We start from the raw sequence: 18501 nt of genomic DNA, 5'->3' as shown, positions 1-18501 counted from the left end.
ATATTGTTCCGGGGGTGTATTTAATCGACAGTAAACGGCTAGCGCTTGGCTAGTGAAGACGGCACAGGGCATACAGGCTTTAGCTGCCCTTTTAGTTCGAGAGGAGAGGCCGTGACTCAGCCCCACTAGAACGTCTTTGACTGCGACACCGTTCGTGACATTATGCCAGGCCGGTGAAGCACCGTCCCGGTGCTGGTTGTGTTCAATATGGGTTGTCACATTTGTAACGCTTGAGGCGGGACACATGTACCATGTAACTTCGTGGTGTGGCCGTCGATGAAGTGGATGCCATGGGAGTTATAGGTGACATGAGTATCCTGGCGCAGCACGCGGTAGGACCCGACGCACCGCGACATTAACTTATCACAGAAGCCGACACGACGAGATTGGAGTCCGAGAGAGACGAGAGAGCCCGGTGAAAAAGCAGGATCCTGGTGTCGACGATCATAAATGGACTTTTGTGCGGTCTGCGATGACGAGAGCCCAGTCCGGGCTACTGTGCGCGCGACGAGCGCGCGCGTCATGGTATCTTGCACATAGGAGGTCGAGTACGTGGACGCTGGTCAAGAGGGGAGCAAGGTCTCAAAGTGTAATGAGGGATGGCAGTCAAAGAGAAGATAGAAGGGTGCGAAGCCGGCAGTGTCATGACGCGATGAGTTGCATGCAAATGTGACGAACGAAAGGGCAACGTCCTAATCACGGTGATCGTCAGAAACGTACATGGAAAGCATGTCGGTCAGGGTACGGTTGAGGCGTTCAGTGAGTCCATTGGTTTGAGGGTGATATGAGGTGGTGAAATTGTGATGCGTAGCAAATGATCGAAGTAGAGCGTCAACCACGCAAGACAGGAAGCACCGACTGTGATCTGTGAGTAGGTGACATGGAGCACCATGTTGGAGGATGACTTCATACATAGCAAGTCGGTACGTCCGTGACGCAGCTGGTTGCAAACGCTCGGGTAGGTGCATATCGCGTGGCGTAATCTGCAGCGACTGCAATCCATTGGTTGCCTTTCCCGGAAATTAGAAAGGGGTCGAATAAGTCCATGTTCACTCGATAAAAAGGCTCGGTAGGAATGTGAATTGACTGAAGCAGACTAGCAGGTTGAGTCGCAGGTTTTTTGGGCCGCTGACACAGGTCACAAGACGTTACGTAGCGGCGAACAGAACGATAAACACCCTTTCCAGCGTGTTTATTGATTATATAAACACCCTTCCAAGGGTGTTAAGTTCTGGAGACCCCTAAGTGCCCGGAAGTTGGGGCGTCATGAAACTGGACTAGGACATCTCTGCGTAGATGACGCGGGACAACTAGCAAAAGTTCTGCGCCGTCGGGGTGCATGTTGCGCCGGTAAAGAACGTTATCCTGAAGGAAGAACATGTCGAGTTAGGAGTCGAGGGTGCCGGATTGCAGACGGTCTATAAGAGAGAGCAACGATGGATCACTACGTTCTTCGCCGGCCACATGTGTCAAGTCTGTGATTGCTAAGACGTAGATATCGAGTCTGTTTCAGTGGAGTCGGATGGTTCAACGGGGTGACGGGATAGGCAGTCGGCGTCATTGTGTAACTTGCCAGATTTGTACACAAGTGACAACGTGTACTCCTGTAGTTGTAATGCCCAACGGGTGAGCCTCCCTGTGAGGTCCTTAACCGTGAAGGGCCAGCAGCGCGCATGATAATCTGTCATGGCCACGAATGACCGTCCACATAGGTACGGCCGGAATTTCGCGACAGCCTAGACGAGAGCTAGGTACTCCCGCTCAGTAATAGTGTAATTCTTTTCCCACTGTGGCAGGAGGCGACTAGCATACGCTATCATACGGTTAGAGCCGTTCTGTGTTTGGGCGAGGATAGCACCTATGCCATGGCCGCTTGCGTCGTTGCGAAGCTCTGTTCTAGCAGCAGGCTCAAAATGAGCCAGCACAGGTGCTGGTGTGAAGGCAGAAATCAACGATGCAAAGGAAGTCGCTTGGTCGTGAGGAAGTGCGATGTTGCGCGAGAGGATCAGATCTGTGACGAGAGCGACCACATAGTCACCATCAGGGGCTGGTGGAAGCGGTGACAGAGGGACCTAGGTAGCAACCTGAGCAGGTAGTCGTAGAAACTGCACAGAACGTAGTTGACTGGTGCGTGATGTGGCGTTGTCAGGATAAAATGGCAGTTTGAGCCGCGAAATGCCAGTAGAACAATCGATGAGGGCAGAGTGGGTGGTCGAGAAGACAATACCAAGAATGAACTCACATGGACAAGTGTCGAGAACAGCGATGAGAACTGAAGTGTGGTGGCCTGCAACAGTAACGCGGGCAGTGCACATACCAAGAACCGGTGTTCGGGTGCCATCAGCTGCTTGAACAGTAGGAGAGACGGCAGGTGACAGCACTTTTCGTAGGCGGCGCCGGAGCGTAGTACTCATAACAGATATGTGGGCACCAGTATCAATGAGAGCAGTAACGGTCATGCCATCGACGAGAATACCGAGCAAATTGCGTCATGAAGAGGGGGTCAATAGAGGTTTTTGGGTCCTTGTCGTCAATGCAGGTTCACCTACCGGAGCTGTACATGCTAGTTTCCCGGGTGTTGGCCAGAGTAAGCGGGGGAGAGAGAGCGACGGCGCTGAGGGTAGCGCGACTGGCGACTCTGCGGTGACGGCGATCGGCTAGACCAGTGTCCTGGAGCGGCTATATCGGTGTGCATTGGTGCAAAGCGTGAAGATATACGGTTAGGTTCACGGGTCGAAGCGTGGTCGTCGAGAAGAGATGTGCTAGAAGACGGGCCATGATCCTGGCGGCGGTCAGCTCGGAAGCTCGGTTGGTAATACCGACGATTGCGGCAGTGGCGTCAAATGTGGCAGACGCCAGAGCAGGAAAAACGGATTGGTTGATCGTCTGCCGTCCTCCACTCAGATGGGTTTCTGTAGCGGTGTGTTAATCGGAGAGCCGAAAAGGCAGCAGCAACAAGAGGGGCGGTGTAGTGTTCAGTCTGACGACCGGAAGCGCGCATGGGCTGAGGTGCGTGATCGGTGGCTTGTGGAATGCCCGTATTCGCGAACTCTTGACGGACGACGGCTTGAATGAGATATTGTCGCCAAATGGTCGTGAGCAGGTGCCTAATAAGCGGCTGGAGCCATGGCTTCGAGCTCCTGGCGAACAATTCTGCTTACGTTCGTAGGCGTCGAGAACGGAGGGGGGTCACGGGATCTTTCCATGAGAATCTTGCAGCCATCTTCCTGAGTCTCGTAAAGCGGTGGGTGATGCGCCTGCTTTTCTCTTGTTGGAACCGACGGCATTCTGTTATGATTGAGTCAACCGTGCTGCACTGCTTACAAATGAGTATGTTGAAGGCATCGTCAGCTCTGCCTTTCAACCCGTGGCCAACTTTGCCCGCCTCTGGCATGTCTTTGTCAATGGTACGGCACAAGGCTAGCACGTCTTGGGTATAGGCGACGTGTGATTCCGTCGACGTCTGAGCTCTGGCCGCGAGTTCATGCCATGCTGTCATTTGTCGTACGACCGATCGGCCAAACAATTCGTGCATCTTCCTGCATACGTGCGAACTCGTCAGTTCCTCTTCGTGCGTGTTGAACCACACACGAGCTGTGCCCCGTAAGTAGAAAATAATGTTGGCGAGCTTTAGCGTCTCATTCCACCTGTGGTGCTTGCTGACACGCTCGCACAATAGGAGCCAATCGTCGACGTCATTGTTGTCGGTACCGCAAGATGTGCGGTGATCGAGGGTATGCGAAAGGACCACAGTTGCCGGAGCCGCGGGCGCGGGCTGTGGCGACGGCGTACTGTCTTTGGCCATAGCGTTGGCAGAATGGCGTCCACTCTGAAGCTCCAGGGCCAGGAGGAATAGAGCCCGCAACCTCCACCAAGAAGGTGTTGCAGAGAGTATTTCATCCACAGTAAACGGCTAGCACTTGGCTAATGAAGACTGCAGAGGGCATCCAGGTTTTAGCAGCCCTTTCAGTCCAACAGGGGAGACTCTGACCCAGCCCCACTACAACGTCTTTGTCTTCGCCACTGTTTGTGACAATATTTGCATAAAGATCCAGGGTTCAGGTGCCTTATATTGCGCAATGCTATGTTTTGTTGCGAGTAGTCAATACTGAATACCCACTGATTATTTGTCCGTTAAGTGAATTCAATCGAATTAATTCAGTTATTGCATTGAAGAGTTCTGGCAAGTAGTGTTGCAGCCAGGAACAGACCCCGGTTAGCGCAACGGATAAACCGGTAAATTGACCGAAGGGGTCTCTCGTGTTGAAGATAGATGGAACGTGGTGGTCTACTTTTATGTCCACTGCAGGATGAAGCTCTCTGCCAAGGACCTCCAATTGCGCCGGTCTTGCGCTAGCTGATTCCAAGTTGAGCCTGCAAATTTCCTGCTCCTTTCATCGCACCACATGGTCCTCTACCTTTCCCTAATGAACTTCAATTCTTTTGACATTGATTCCACAACTATAATACGTCGACCACCGGTTATCCGTCCTACGCAATATATGGCCTGTCACCTTCATTTTTCTTCGTAACATAAACCAGGATATTGGCTACTCACATTTGCTCTAGAATACAGGCCAGTCTTCCTGTCCCTTAAAATTATTTCACCTAACCTTTTCCGTTCCATCGCTCATTGTGCAGACCTTCACGCTTCCCTAATGCCAGAAATGCGCTAACTTTCGGTGATTTCGTTTCAACGTTATACTTCAAGACGTAGCAGTCTCGACGTATACCATGACACATAAAATAATGGCTTGATCACTGGTGTACTCAATTATTGTAAATCAATAATCGACGCTGAGATATATTTCAAGAATTCTTATGTTAAAATTCAATGAAGCCGCAGTGAGCATAACTGCAAGTAATTATTTGCTATTTTTTGTAGAAGTATCAAGATATATTTAAATATTAAAAGTACAAAATATGCGCCTGGCTCCTATTTCCTAACTTCTATAAGTGTGACCACGGAAAAATAAAATAAATATGCACAGTCGTTAGCGCAAATACTACCCGTAGTGGTGTCCTTGCTATGCGGAAATGCATAAGCGTCGCAAACATGGAAACGGGTTTCTGTTGTGCAGGGAGCATTTCTTTTTACTCATTGCAGCAGGCACCTGGTTATCAAGCTCACGAAGCAGTGGTTGTCAGGTCAGGGTGCGTTCAGAAGCCTCATCATATATGGTTATTGATATGAAAGGTGGTCTAGTGTGCACCCAAGTGGCGCTGCAGTCCCCGCGTGCATTGTTTAGCTAATGTATAGTGCTGTGCAATAATGTTAAGTGTTGCGCAGTATTTTACAATAATTAATAAGGACACTTGCACAGGTAGTGTTCAAAGTGTATAAAATATATTAGACTGCTAGTCTAGCGTTGGTCGAATGTCGGTCTGAAGCAGACTGCATGCTCTTGTGTGAGCGAAAACTATTTGCAGATACGCTGTTGACACGCTGATGGATAACAGCAATCCGCTGCTGGAAAGGTTAGGTTGTACTTAACATTCGTCGAACACAATTATCAAAATAACACGCACTCATAAGCATTTACCGCTGTTTGAATCACCGCATAAACAGTCTAGACGTTGGATCGGAAAATAAGACAACCCCGACCGATGCTTCTGTGATTTCACTGCTGCTGTCATTTAGAAGTTAGGATGCGAAGTCGAAGAAAGTGCATATCATGCGTCGTTTTATTGAGGAAGTGCTTGGACCACTCGAGTATAGCTTTCGAGTATAGCTTCCGAGTATAGATATCCACACTGGAATATTAATTTTTCTAGATTCCCCTCAGCATGCCAAAATTTGTCAAACGAACGCACAGTAAAAGTTCAGTCATCATTTCATACGGTGCATGACGTTGCTAGTAGAATTCCTGCGGAAATATTTAGCACCCTGTATGAAAACTGTCGATCAGGTTGGTCGATTTCTATTTGCTCAGCAAGCAAGGAGTTAGGTTTTCTCAAGTTTCTTTTATAACCTTCAAAATTATGCCCCATATTTTAGTACCGGCAGAATGCAATGATTGTATACTTTTTTCTTCAAGGATATAAGTAAGCTGCAGTCATGAGTTGGTACAGCCGTAGGAGTCCCAACCCATATTTATTCTTTTGTTAATTTTCTTCTCGTGATCAGAGTCCCCTACGGCTAATTGGCTTAGGTAAACATACTCTTTTGCAGATTCTAGAGGCTCACTGTCAATCATGAAATATCGTTCGCTTGAACATCACCTTTCACCTATTAATCTCCAACCCTACTCTTTACTTTCCTGGCGATGGCCCGAGATCCGGAACGTGGTACAGATGAGAAAATGCGAAAGGGAAAGAGGGTAGAGATATCGCTACTGTCTTCGCGTAAGGGGGATTTTGGCCCCAGGGTCCCGATTTTGATCTGCAAGCGGTTGCCGCATAATTATTGCTACAGTGCCGGTTCAAGGCGCCAAAAGACATTCTTGACATCCCTTGCTGTACGTCTTGCTTGTGTCTTCCCGCGCACTATAACAAATAAATTTAAGTGTTCACAATATGGAATTGTTTGGCTATGCTGCGTAGTACAAGAGTCGCTGAAATTTGGAGCGCCAACACGAGCTCTATTCAGACTCATACCTGTCGCTACAATGAATGCGATCGACGAGTGTTGTTATGATAAGCCACGCACACAGTACATGTCCTCAATCACGACATGTATCAGTAAGATACAGCACAATTATAGGCAGCGACTGACTCAAGCACCAATACAATCTGCAAGGTTAAAATGAAAAGTTTGCGGAGAAATTACCTACATAATGTACTTTCAGCCACTGATTTACAAGTACCCATCATGAAATATCGTCACACGTAAAACAGAACTCAAGCGGCGAATGCTAATTAATAATCGTCAGCCCAACCACCAATAAATCAGCAGATATCGGCATGGCAGAAATCATAATGTCCTTCCATCATTCGAAACTCTTAACGCCAATAATTGATTTTCATTTCAGAGTGTCTAGCCTCAAAATGTGAGGACTACTGCAAGGTGGCAGCCCCCCAAGCGGACCCTAAAAAGGCAACCTGTAAAGATAACGTATGCTACTGTGCCAAGCCACATGGTATGTGCTGTTCAATATAACATGGGGCCACCTAACTATAAACACCAGTAGTTGCATTTGTATGAGTAAATTAAACGTTATAAATAGCAACGAAGACAGTTGCTGTTCAATGTCAAACTGTTCAAAGGAAGCTCACTATGAAGGCACTGCTTTCGGCGGTCTTTTCGAGATTGATTCTCAATTTAGAGAGATGAAGGCTTAGCCTATGGTCACACAGACAGCATGCAACGTCACTGCAACAGAACGGTGGCGCAATCTATCACAACTATGGCAAAGCATGCCGTTCCGTGAGAAATGGCGTCACCATTCCGTCGCAGAGAAATCGGCATCTTTTGAACCGTGTGGCCGCAGACACGGCACTTGACGTTGTCTCGGAGTGGCTTGCTTCAAGCAACATACGCCACCACATATGCTTCCCTCGCTCGTACGTCATCGCTTGCAGGTGTCAGATCGGTTTTATAAATTACTGGATACTTTTTATTACTTCCTACATGCGTGAGCTTCTGGTGGCTAAACTTCACTATATGATTCAGCGGCATGGGCGACAACCCTGCTTGACTCCGTCAGCCCCTGTGGCTGCATAGACAGAAAAAATATTCAAGGTAGTTTCTGCGGTAACGCACTTCGGTTCAGGAATCAAGTAGTCCTAAATTCTTTTTTATTATTATGGCTTGCCATTTTTGGCACTTCCAAACTCTCGGTAACAGTCTTTATTCTGCGGTGCTTTCGAATTCAGACTTTATCTGATTACTCGGCGCATAATATGAATAGCCAAATACTTTATTGTGGCATACTTGTGATTCTTTCCATAATTTGTCGCTTGCGTCCATTCAAAGAAAAGTATGCAAAACATAGTGAAATGGTACTGACCGCAAAATGGTGTAACTTCTAATTTCTTTTATTGAGGTTAGCGTTCTCTGATCCTAATCACTAACACCCACGTTCAGGTAGAATGCTGTCACTGTTTCAGCTGTCATGACCTTTACGTTGGGAGTTAAGCGGCTCATTTATAGAGATTCGAGGGGAAACTCTGAAGAGAAATTCAAAACCACACTACTATATAACGTGATTAGTCCTTGTTGCAGTAATGAACTAGAGGGCTCCCTTGCTAATTGTTTATGTATGTACATATGAAGTATGCGTGTATTAATTATGCGAAGAGAATTAAGGCTTGAGTACTCTGTCCCGCTCACAAATACGATTCCTCGCATGGCCAGCTCGACAGCTTTGCGTTGGCTGGACAAACAGCTGTGTAGGGGTGGTCACATAGTATCGTGAAACTCTGCCAACTAATTTTGGTACGCCGGCTTCAAACAAATGCTGGCAGTATTGACGCTTTTGTTTTAATTAAATGGCTAGCGACTTCATCAAGCTCCCTAAACAGCCAAGTGCTGGCGAAAATGCAAGCGACTGCACCTGCACAACATGGCACACATTTGCCTATCGCTCACAGTGGTCGACCGCAAACCCCTACATTAAGCCTATTTCGTGAAACACGTCACCAGCTGCCACTCTTCAAACGGCTGCTAAAAACAAACGTTTTAAGCATTTATTTTGTCTTCCTAAATTTCAGCACCGCAAGAACCCACAACCGCAGCACCACGTAAGTATAGCACTTGCACTCTAATAAATGTGTGGTGTAATTTACCACGACATTGGCTGTACTAAATTATGCGTGATATTCTAGCATGATAGAGAGGCGGCGTAAATCAGTGAGCCCGAACACGCTAGCACGTAGAAACATTGCTGGTGTAAAAATCATTTTTTGCGCGCGTCTTCCATTCTTTTCCTACATGGAACAAAATTGACTCCATGTTGCGGCATGCGCGTTGCGTAGCGCGCAATAGGCACACGCGATGCCAAAAATAAGCTACAAAATACATCCCGTCTGGTTGAGCAAGACGTGAACAAGGTGAATGCAGGAGCCAACGTTTCGACAAGTGGACTTGTCTTCTTCAAGGCGACGTTCGATTCAAGGTTTCAAAGGGAGCTTTAGAAACTATTCGCTATGCGAAACTTCAAGCTATAGGCAACAGCACTTAGTTTGATTTCTTGGCGTATGCCCCCCCCCCCTTGTTTTTCTTTTTTTGCTTTCCATCCCTCTTCTTTTTTTCAGCCGGCGGTTCAGACGCACTTGACGCGCCGGCTAACACGCGTGCGTTGAGAGACCGGGAGGGGGGGGAGGGTGGCCTTGGCTTTGGCCTTGTGCACAGCGTTCCTTTACTCTCAATTCGACACGCTAACACACCTTCCCACGTTTCCGCACCCTCCCGCCTCACACCCTCTCCCCTTTAGAAGAACCTCAGCTATATGTACTGTGGCGAGGAAAGCATACGTCGCCTTGATGAAGACAAGTCCACTTGTCGAAACGTTGCCTCCTGCATTCACGTTGTTCACGTATTGCTCATCGTCTTGAATTTCCATCTCCCGCATTCCCCGTGTTATCACATCTGGTTGTCACTTAACAATTTGCGCGTCAACTTCTGTTTTTTTAGAGAACCGCCAATATTTCACGAATTATATTAGTTTGTCGCTATATTGAATCTGAACAGTTTTAACTGTCAATTTTTATGTTTGTGGAGTGTGGATAGGCGAGGCTGCATAAACAGTCTGCATAAAGCACGACATTTCTTGTAATGAAGTTAAGCGTGCTAATTTGCTATCCTTCATGCGACGCGTTAGTGCTTGCGCGGCGTGGAAAATAAATCGCAGGGGCGCCGGTGACAAACCGTTTTAGTCGAGCCGCATCCACTCCGGACAGGTCGCCAGAGGCTCTAAATCTTTCTTGCAATCATTAGTGTGAGTAAGTCGAAGCTCCGACCTTGAATTCCTAAAGCTTTCTATGTCTAATTGTTTACTTCCGGTAAAGAAACCTCCACGCACACCACGATCCCGCCACTGAGAAGGCAGTCATTGTCACTGCAGCCAGCTGTTTCCGCGCCGTCATTGTTAAAACAGGGGAGCCAGACTTCTACCTCACTTTCAACTGCACCCTCAAAAAGTTTGTTTCCTCTGAAGATTGTGCGTCTTAATATCGCAGCATTCACAGAATAATAATCAAGCGACATCCGGCACTGAGTAGACGAACTAAAGCGCCCGGACCACTCGGACTCGTTCTTTGCATGGGAAGTGTTAAAAAATGTGACAAGAGTCCAAGCATGGGGTCTTAGATAGATGCTTGCCGATGGGTGCCTTGCCTCTGCCATAGATGCCTGGCTTCGCCTCTTTAAATAGCGCGATTTTCGTACACTCCAGTTGTGCCGGCGACTTGATGAACTTCTCTATTTCTTACAGCTTGTCCGATAGATGCCTGCCGGAAAGCTTGTCAGGAGGCAGAACCAAACAGCAAGCTCCTCGCGGCATCATGCTCGGCGTCTGACATGTGCTCCTGTTCGTACGAAGATGGTAAGAAGCTCCAAAGCATAGATGTGGAAGATCACAAATACCAACAGGATGTGTAAGCTAATTTTAGCCAAGCAGTCAAAAAAGCCTGTACAATATACGATTATTAGACCTACAGTGTGCGGTCATGGGCTTTCTACTATCGCCAAGACATTTTTGGTGTGACAATTATGCGGTAAATTAGATATTATTTGAACAACGTTACAATTGTTGAATTCAGGACGTGGCTAGCACTGTGAAACTTAATACATCCTAAAATAACCCATTCAGTCGTTTTTATTGCGCTATGTCAAAGCCACCTGCTATAGCTTGCGCATTATTTATCGGAGCTTCTCAAAGCAGGCGAAATGCGTAAAGTGGCACGTGATTGCACGCCCGCGTCCCAACAACAACAGTCCGAAAATTGATCTGAAGGACTGAACTAGGCTCATTGCCTGAATCGGAAACCGCCTGGTCATTGCGATAGGCCGCAACTGTCACGCGGAACACGTGGTTCGCGACACGCAGAAGCCAATATCAACAACTTGCGGCTTCCCGACGATTACGGGGTCGGACAGCGAAGACCATTTACCGCTCACGAGAGCAGAGTGTCGGGCCTAGGCAGGAAAACAGCGAAAAAAGGGAGGGGGGACATTCTTGCTAACGTCTCCGCGGAAAGCAAGTCATGCCTTCACTCAGGTCCGCCAGCAGTTCCAGCATAGTTGTTCCTACAGTGTAGGTTTGGCATAGCAAAAAGAAAAAAAAAAGAGTTGACATATTTGGCATCCTTTGCTGCTTTCTTCCTGAACCGATCGTTTACTTCAGGGTACGCACCTGCGGCCAAACCAGTGTTTCCTCCGTGGTGTTTGAGCCGTCCACAAGTACATATGATTCCAGGACTACAGAAGAAGGCATATCTACCAACCCCTGCTCTAAAACAGCTGAGCTAACTTTTTTGCATGAAAAGTACAGCAACCACGCGTACATCTATACCGATGGATCGACTACGTCGTCGAGTTTTGGTGGTGCGGTGGTTATACCAACGCGAGGAATAACACTGCGGTTCCAGACATCGGATGTCACGACCTCAGCGGTGGCAGAACCAACGGCTCTGCGTCGTGCGCTGGAATTTATTGATTCTGAAATACCTAGAAAATGGGCTGTGTTCTCTGACTCAAAAGCGGCATTGCACGCAGTCAGTTCTCCGACGCGAATGTCATGAACAATTGGCATACAAAATCGTGAAACTTCACCATCACGTCCAACAAAAAGGTCACGAGGTTGTATTTCACTGTGTACCTGGCCATTGTGGAATCAGTGGCTATGATTCCGCCGATGACGCTACTCGCACAGCACACCATGAAGAGCACAGCGTTCCGATTCCGGTTTTGTGGACGGACGCTGCAAGGCCGCTTCGATACCTGGCACGCAGTCTCACTGACCGAGTGGAACTCGCCAAACTTACGACTTACACGACTGCATCAATTAAACCCCTCACTGCAACTATAACCTCCACTCGGACTCCCTCGACGTGAAGCTACGCTCCTCTGCTGCCCTTGGTTAGGAGTTACGTTCTCAAAAGGATACTCTACAGCATTGAAGTGACCGACACTGCAGCATACGAGGTCTACGGCACCGAAGAAAATATCAACCCCCTACTGTGCCACGGTCCACAATATGCGCCAGAAAGACAAGAACTTGTCAACGCTAGCCAAAAAACTGGACAATCGGCCGCTTTCAGTGCAAGTGCTGCTGGACCACCGCCCCCCATTGCTCGTCGGCACCATCATAAAGCGGTGAAGGCGCTTTTGCGCTTCTTGAGGACGAGGGGCTTGTGCGAACGTCTGTGACTACTAATGCAATTTCTATTAGACCACACGCATCAGCGAACTCACCGCTAATTTCCTCCTTTCCTTCGCTCCTCTCTCTCCCTGTCATCTTTGTTTTCCCCTTTCTCATTCTCCCTGTGTAGGGTAGCCAACCGGACGTTACTCTGGTTAACCTCCCTGCCTTCTGCTTTTCTCTTCCCTTCCTCCCGCACTATGTAAGATATTACAAATATTAGGAATATTGTTACGTGAAGTACGAGTCAGTAAGACGAGCAACTATTTAAAGGGTATATTTACAACAGCGGTTGCAGCACTGACCGGTTAGATTCACAGACGAGCCCAGTTCGTTCTTTCTCCTCTTTTCTCGAGTGATGGTGCCCACGCGCCTTCGTTCAAACAATCAAATACCGCACGCATGTAGCCTAATCTCGTGACGGCAGAAGCAACGTCCCGGAGCGTCGAAATGCAATCACTGGGAGGTTGATACTGCTTCAGTCGTGTAACGTGCACAATTTCACTGGTCTGGGAGAGAGATGGGGCGTCAGGGACGATCTCGTAGATGATGGGAGTCCCGGCACGAAGCACTCGGTATGGGCCTGTGCAACGAGACAGCATTTTTTCTTACAGGCCGACCTGACGCGACGGAGACCATAGAAGCACCAAAGAACCAGGCGGGAAGTGCACGTCTCGGTGTCACCGGTAGTACAAACGCCTTTGACTCTCTTGGGATTTCAGAAGGCGGTCACGAGCAACTTCCCTTGCGTGGGCAGAGCGGGCGATGGCGTCAAATGCATATTCACTGGTCGGTGCCGCGTGAAGAGGGAGGGTTGTGTCGAGGGGCAGCGCTGGTTCTCGGCCGAACAGAAGAAAAAATGGGGATTAACCGACTGTATCGTGGCGCGACGAATTATAAGCAAATGTGACGAACGGTAGAGCGAGGTCCCAGTCACTATGGTCTGAAGAGACATATTTCGCGAGCTTGTCTGTGAGAGTGCGAGTGAGACGCTCCGTTAGGCCATTTGTTTGAGTGTATGACGTGGATAGCTTGTGCCTCGCGGCACAGGACTGCAGGATGTCCGCCATAAATTTTGACTGCAATGTCTGGCCACGGTCTCTTGGAAGTTGTCGCGGAGTTCCGTGTAATAAAATCACGTCGAATAAAAGAAAATCGGCGACATCTGTGGCGCAGCTTGTAGGAAGCGCTCGGGTGATGGCGGAGCGCGTGGCGCAATCCTTGGCCACAGCGATCCACCTATTCCCAGAGGTAGAGAGAGGAAAAGGACCAATGAAGTCCAAACCAACCCGAAAGAATGGTTGCGCCGGAATGTCGAGTGGTTGAAGGTACCCAGCAGGGAGCGTCGACGGTGTCTTCCGTCGCTGGAATTTCTCACACGCAGCAACATATCTTCGAATAGCGCGAGCAAGCACTGGTGAAAAGAAGCGTCGGTGGATTCTGTCGTAGGTACTTGACACACCCAGGTGATCGGCAGTGGGGAGGTCGTAAAGTTCGTGGAGAACAGACGAGCGAAAGTGTTTAGGTATCACAAGGAGTAATGCAGGGCCGTCGGTGTCAACGTTGTGGCGGTAGAACACGCCATCTTGAAGTGCGAATAAGCAAAGGGAACTGTCGGGAAGTGACGATTGAAGGCGGTGAATGATGATACGCAAGGACTGGTCACGGCGCTACTCGTCGGCGACATGAAGCAGTGCAAAAACAGGGAGAACACAGGCTTCGGCCTCAGTATCAGACGTAGAGGTCGCGTGTTCGACTGGGTAGCGAGAGAGGCAATCTGCGTCCTGGTGTTGGCGTCCCGACTTGTAAGTCTCTGTGTAAGGATATTCTTGCAATCGGAGGGCCCAACGACCGAGTCGGCCAGTAGGATCCTTGAGTGACGATAGCCAACAGAGGGCATGTTGGTCGTTGATTACTGAGAAGGGCTTACCATATAAATATGGGCGCAACATTGAAAAAGCGCCGACGAGAGCAAGACATTCGCGCTTGGTAACCGAATAGTTGCACCCTGCAGTTGTCAGGAGCCGGCTAGAGTAGGTTATAATGCGGTCGTGTCCATGTTGCCGTTGCGACCTGACGGCGCCGATCCCATAACCACTGGTATCGGTTCGCACCTATGTAGGTGTGGATGGGTCAAAGTGGACCAAGACCGGTGGATTGGTGATAATCGTGGCAAGGCGTGAAAATGTGGCAGCCTTAGGATAACCACACGTAAAAGGCGCGTCTTTCTCCAGAAGTTCAGTGAGTGGTCGAGCGATTGGTGCGAAATACTTCACGAACCATCGGAAATAAGAATATACTCCCACAAAACTCCGGACGTCATTGGCAGACTGAGGCACAGAAAAAGCTTTACTGCTCCAGTCTTCTCCGGGTTGGGTTGTACTCCTGAAGCATCCACAAAATGGCCTAGCTGCGTTATCTGTCGGTGCCCGAAGTGGAAGTTCGATGAGTTTAATTGGAGCCCAGCGTCGCGGAAGATGTGAAGGATAGCTGCCACGCGCTCAGGGGTGCGACTCAAATGTAGGAGAAAACACAAGGACGTCGTCGAGGTAATATAGGCAAGCTGACTAGTTGAAACCTTGAAGCATAGAGTCGATCATCCATTCGAACGTGGCGGGGTCATTGCATAAGCCAAACTGCATAACCTTGAATTGGCGGAGGCCATCTGGAGTGACGAAAGCGGTCTTCTCTTTGTCTTGCTCATAGACTGAAATCTGTCAATAACCACACTGAAGGTCGACGGAGGAAAAGTATTTGGCACCGTGAAGGTAATCAAGAGCGTCGTGGATTGGTGGTGAAGGGTAAACGTCCTTTTTAGTAATTCGGTTTAGGTGGCGGTAAGCAACGCAGAAACGCCACGTGCGATCTTTCTTTTTGACGAACACGACCGGCGACGCTCAAGGACTCGACGAGTGCTCAACAATGCATCTGGCGAGCATCTTGTTTACTTCCTGCTGAATAACTGGCCGCTCTGCCGTGGACACGCGATACGGTCGGCGGTTAATGGGAACAGCATCGCCAGTGTTTATCCGATGCTTAACAAGGGACGTCTGACCACGTTGTCGTTTGTCAGTGTCAAATTTCGCAGTAGGAAAGCAAAAGGCGATATAGGGCAGCTGCTTGGTGAGGTGCTAGGTCCGGAGCGACCATGGGACGTAATGGGTCGTCGAGGTTCATGGCATCCTGCGGATAATCAGGAGGATCTCGAGACGCGTCAGCTGCAAAAGCAGTGACGTGGACGTCTCTCACTGACCGGAGCGTGGCGACGCCTCGGAGCGTGGCTGCGATGTATAGGAGATGCTGAAGCTGGTGGAGGCTGCTGAATCTGGGCAGGTCAAATAAGTTGTATTCAGACTTATGCATGTCACTGCAGTGAATTTGGGCATTGAGTGGTGTCATAGTAAACAATGCATACAATAGATGCCCTCAATCATGTATTTGTAAGACATAGCACAATTATGGGCAGAAACTCAAGACTTAAGCACCAATAAACTCGGCAAGGTTAGAACAAAGGTGGCTGAAGAATTAGCCACATAATGTACTTTGAGCTATTGTTGTACAAGTATCCATCGTAGGAAACTCTTACAAGTGAGATTGAATTCAAACTGCTAACGTCGAATAATAATCATTAGTCCAAGCAACAATGTGTCAAAATCAGATGTTGAGAAGGCAGAAACTATAATGTTCTTTCATTTACCAGGAATCCTAACGCCGTTGCGTCTAATTACAGAGTGTTTAGCTTCAAAATGTGAAGACTACTGCAAGATGGCAGTTCCAAAAGCGGACCCCAAGAAGGCGACCTGTAAAAATAATGTTTGCTACTGCGCCAAGCCACGTGGTACGTACCTGCTCAGTTCAACATAAGGCCAACGAATTAAACACAACAGTAGTTGCAGCTGCATGAGTAAACGTTAAGTTTGGAAATAAGCAACATAGAGAGTTGTTCTAAAAAGACGCAGAGTGCCAGAAGAAAGGGTACTGGGATGAGGCTTCCGCCTCTCAAAGTGTGCTTACCATGACCCAGTAAAACACCAAAGCCCCTTTCAGTTATTTGCGATGATAAAACTCTGCATTAAATGGTAAAGAACTGGCTCAGTGTCATCTTTTCATAGCAATAGGTGTACCCCCGTTTGATTTTTTTAAACAGTTGTTCTTCTCCGGCTCGTTGTTGGGACCTATCACCACGACTAAGCTGTTGCTATAGCAGCCTTAGTTTACTTTATGGCCACATGTTTGCGTCCGTTACATCAAAACAGTCTGTGGTATTTTTAGACTGTCTGCCGAATTAAGCCAAAATGTGCCAAGGCCTTGGCTATTGCACCGATGACAGGTTCCCGAACATTTTACCTATGTTGAATTTCCAAAACTGGTGGAACAGCCATTTGACCTTCTGGTGCAGGCAACATTATGGTTTCGCAGAGTGTTCAAAACACATTTTGCTATACATCAGATATTGTTTAAATTGTAACTGAAATTGTGAAAAAAAAAATGTAGCGGCGCCGGCTTATTGTGCATCAATGAGGCATTCGGACTGAAAATTACCGGACTAGTTCGATTATTTTTTAATATAATAGCATTTGATGAGCGTATATCACGCTATAACGCCGTTTCTACGGCTTAGACTCGCGGCCGATGTTGCGCGTTCTGTGCGCTTCAAGCGAGCAAGAACTACGAGTTCACGGAATTACGTCAACAAGATAACGCCGTAGGACGTGCGTGACTAAAGCGAAGTTAAAGTAAGGACGTCGACAGGTTTCATCTAATGTGCAGATGCAATGTGTAGATTCGCTCTAGCCTATATATATATATATATAGCTGCACCGTGGGGCATGTGAAAGCCGATTCAACCGCAGAACTTGAATTTCCAATCGTGCGGGATTGCGAAGAAGGTCTCAACTCATACGCAAATTATACCTATGTTATAGCAGTTGCGCACAAGTGCCACGGTACGTTTAATGTGGCACCGCTAGCGCCTATGCTAAGGAATGTGCCACCGGATAATTTTCAAGGCTTTTTTTCATCCGACATCTTTTTTGAGCGAGCTCCGTGCCATGCTGATACGAGGAACATCAGAAGACTGCACAGCGACAGTACATTAGGACATCTACCGAAAGGAAATGCAACAAAAGCGCAAGAACAGCGACTGGAAAAGGGACGTCGGGGCCGCTGTGTTGAACTCCAGGACAATGGTGATGATGATGATGGTCAACGATGGCCTACTTAGGTTTTTGTTTGTTTTACAACCCATGGAAGCGTCAACGGAAGCAGGCTTTCGTGGTTATCCTTCATTTGGAGCAGGCTTGATATAATTTTCTGCTGTAATGCCGATTTTGTAGAGGCTGGATCAGAAGGCTGCGCTCTTGGTGCAATCGCCGCGCTGTTCCACAACTGAATTGATTAATCAACAACGTTTCTTTTGTATTTGTTGCCACTTCTCATTTGCGTGCACCTGTGAGAGCAGTTGGGAGGTTTTGAAGAAAGTCGATGTCGATGTAAAAAGTTAGACAGAAATTTGCTTGCTTTTTTTTAGATATTTGTCAACTTCATAACTAAGCATGAAGCCTCAATTCCTTGAGACTACTCATATTCGCCGCGCATCTTATGTGACGCTTTTAAAACATGCGCCAAGCGCAGCATGGATTTGGCCGTTAAGGAGACTACTGAAGCCACCGAAAGCGAAGGTGGCGGTGATGAGGTATTGCAAACTCAAGAGCGTGCCAGTGGTGCCAGTTACAGTTTGTTTAAGGCCATACAATGATCATGTCGCTGAAAGCTACCAAATTGCGCCTTTAGATTGTGCGCTCCTCTTAAAAATGCGGGTGAACTCGCTTTCTGATCTGCCCCATCGAGTGCGGAATAAATTCAGCTTTCGGAAACACGCTCACAGTGTGAGCGAATGCGGTTTGCACCAGAAACCACAGAATAAAGTTGTGGTCACGTGAGCAGTCTTCTTTATCCTCCTCCAAACGAGCATAGCACTTGGCGCACGTTTTCAGCTCGTCACATTATCTATAAGCTCCTTTGAACATCTAATCCTCTATAGCATTATTACTTGGTCAACTGCTATCGAATAAAAACATAAAAACGAAACGAAAACATCCTGCCAGTACTCCGTAAGCACGACTCATCAAATGACCAACATTTCAGAAAGCGGAACCCTCCGTATGAACTGCTCCCCCCTCCCATCCCATCAGAACAT

General features: G+C 48.0%; 1 protein-coding gene across 1 annotated transcript in view; it reads left to right on the top strand.

Moving 5' to 3' along the window:
- The window catches only part of LOC142591047 (uncharacterized), a 79955-nt gene that overhangs the window by 51768 nt on the left and 9686 nt on the right, over positions 1-18501 (top strand). The window contains exons 15-18 of the mRNA XM_075703423.1: positions 6972-7079; positions 8653-8682; positions 10374-10484; positions 16033-16140. Coding sequence (XP_075559538.1) covers positions 6972-7079; positions 8653-8682; positions 10374-10484; positions 16033-16140 — 357 coding nt within the window. The remainder of the gene's footprint in view (positions 1-6971; positions 7080-8652; positions 8683-10373; positions 10485-16032; positions 16141-18501) is intronic.

This window comes from Dermacentor variabilis, chromosome 8, assembly GCF_050947875.1.
Source record: "Dermacentor variabilis isolate Ectoservices chromosome 8, ASM5094787v1, whole genome shotgun sequence".
Classification (NCBI taxonomy): Eukaryota; Metazoa; Arthropoda; class Arachnida; order Ixodida; family Ixodidae; genus Dermacentor; species Dermacentor variabilis.
The sequence above is the reverse complement of the archived record's forward strand: the minus strand, read 5'-3'. Positions and strand labels throughout refer to the sequence as shown.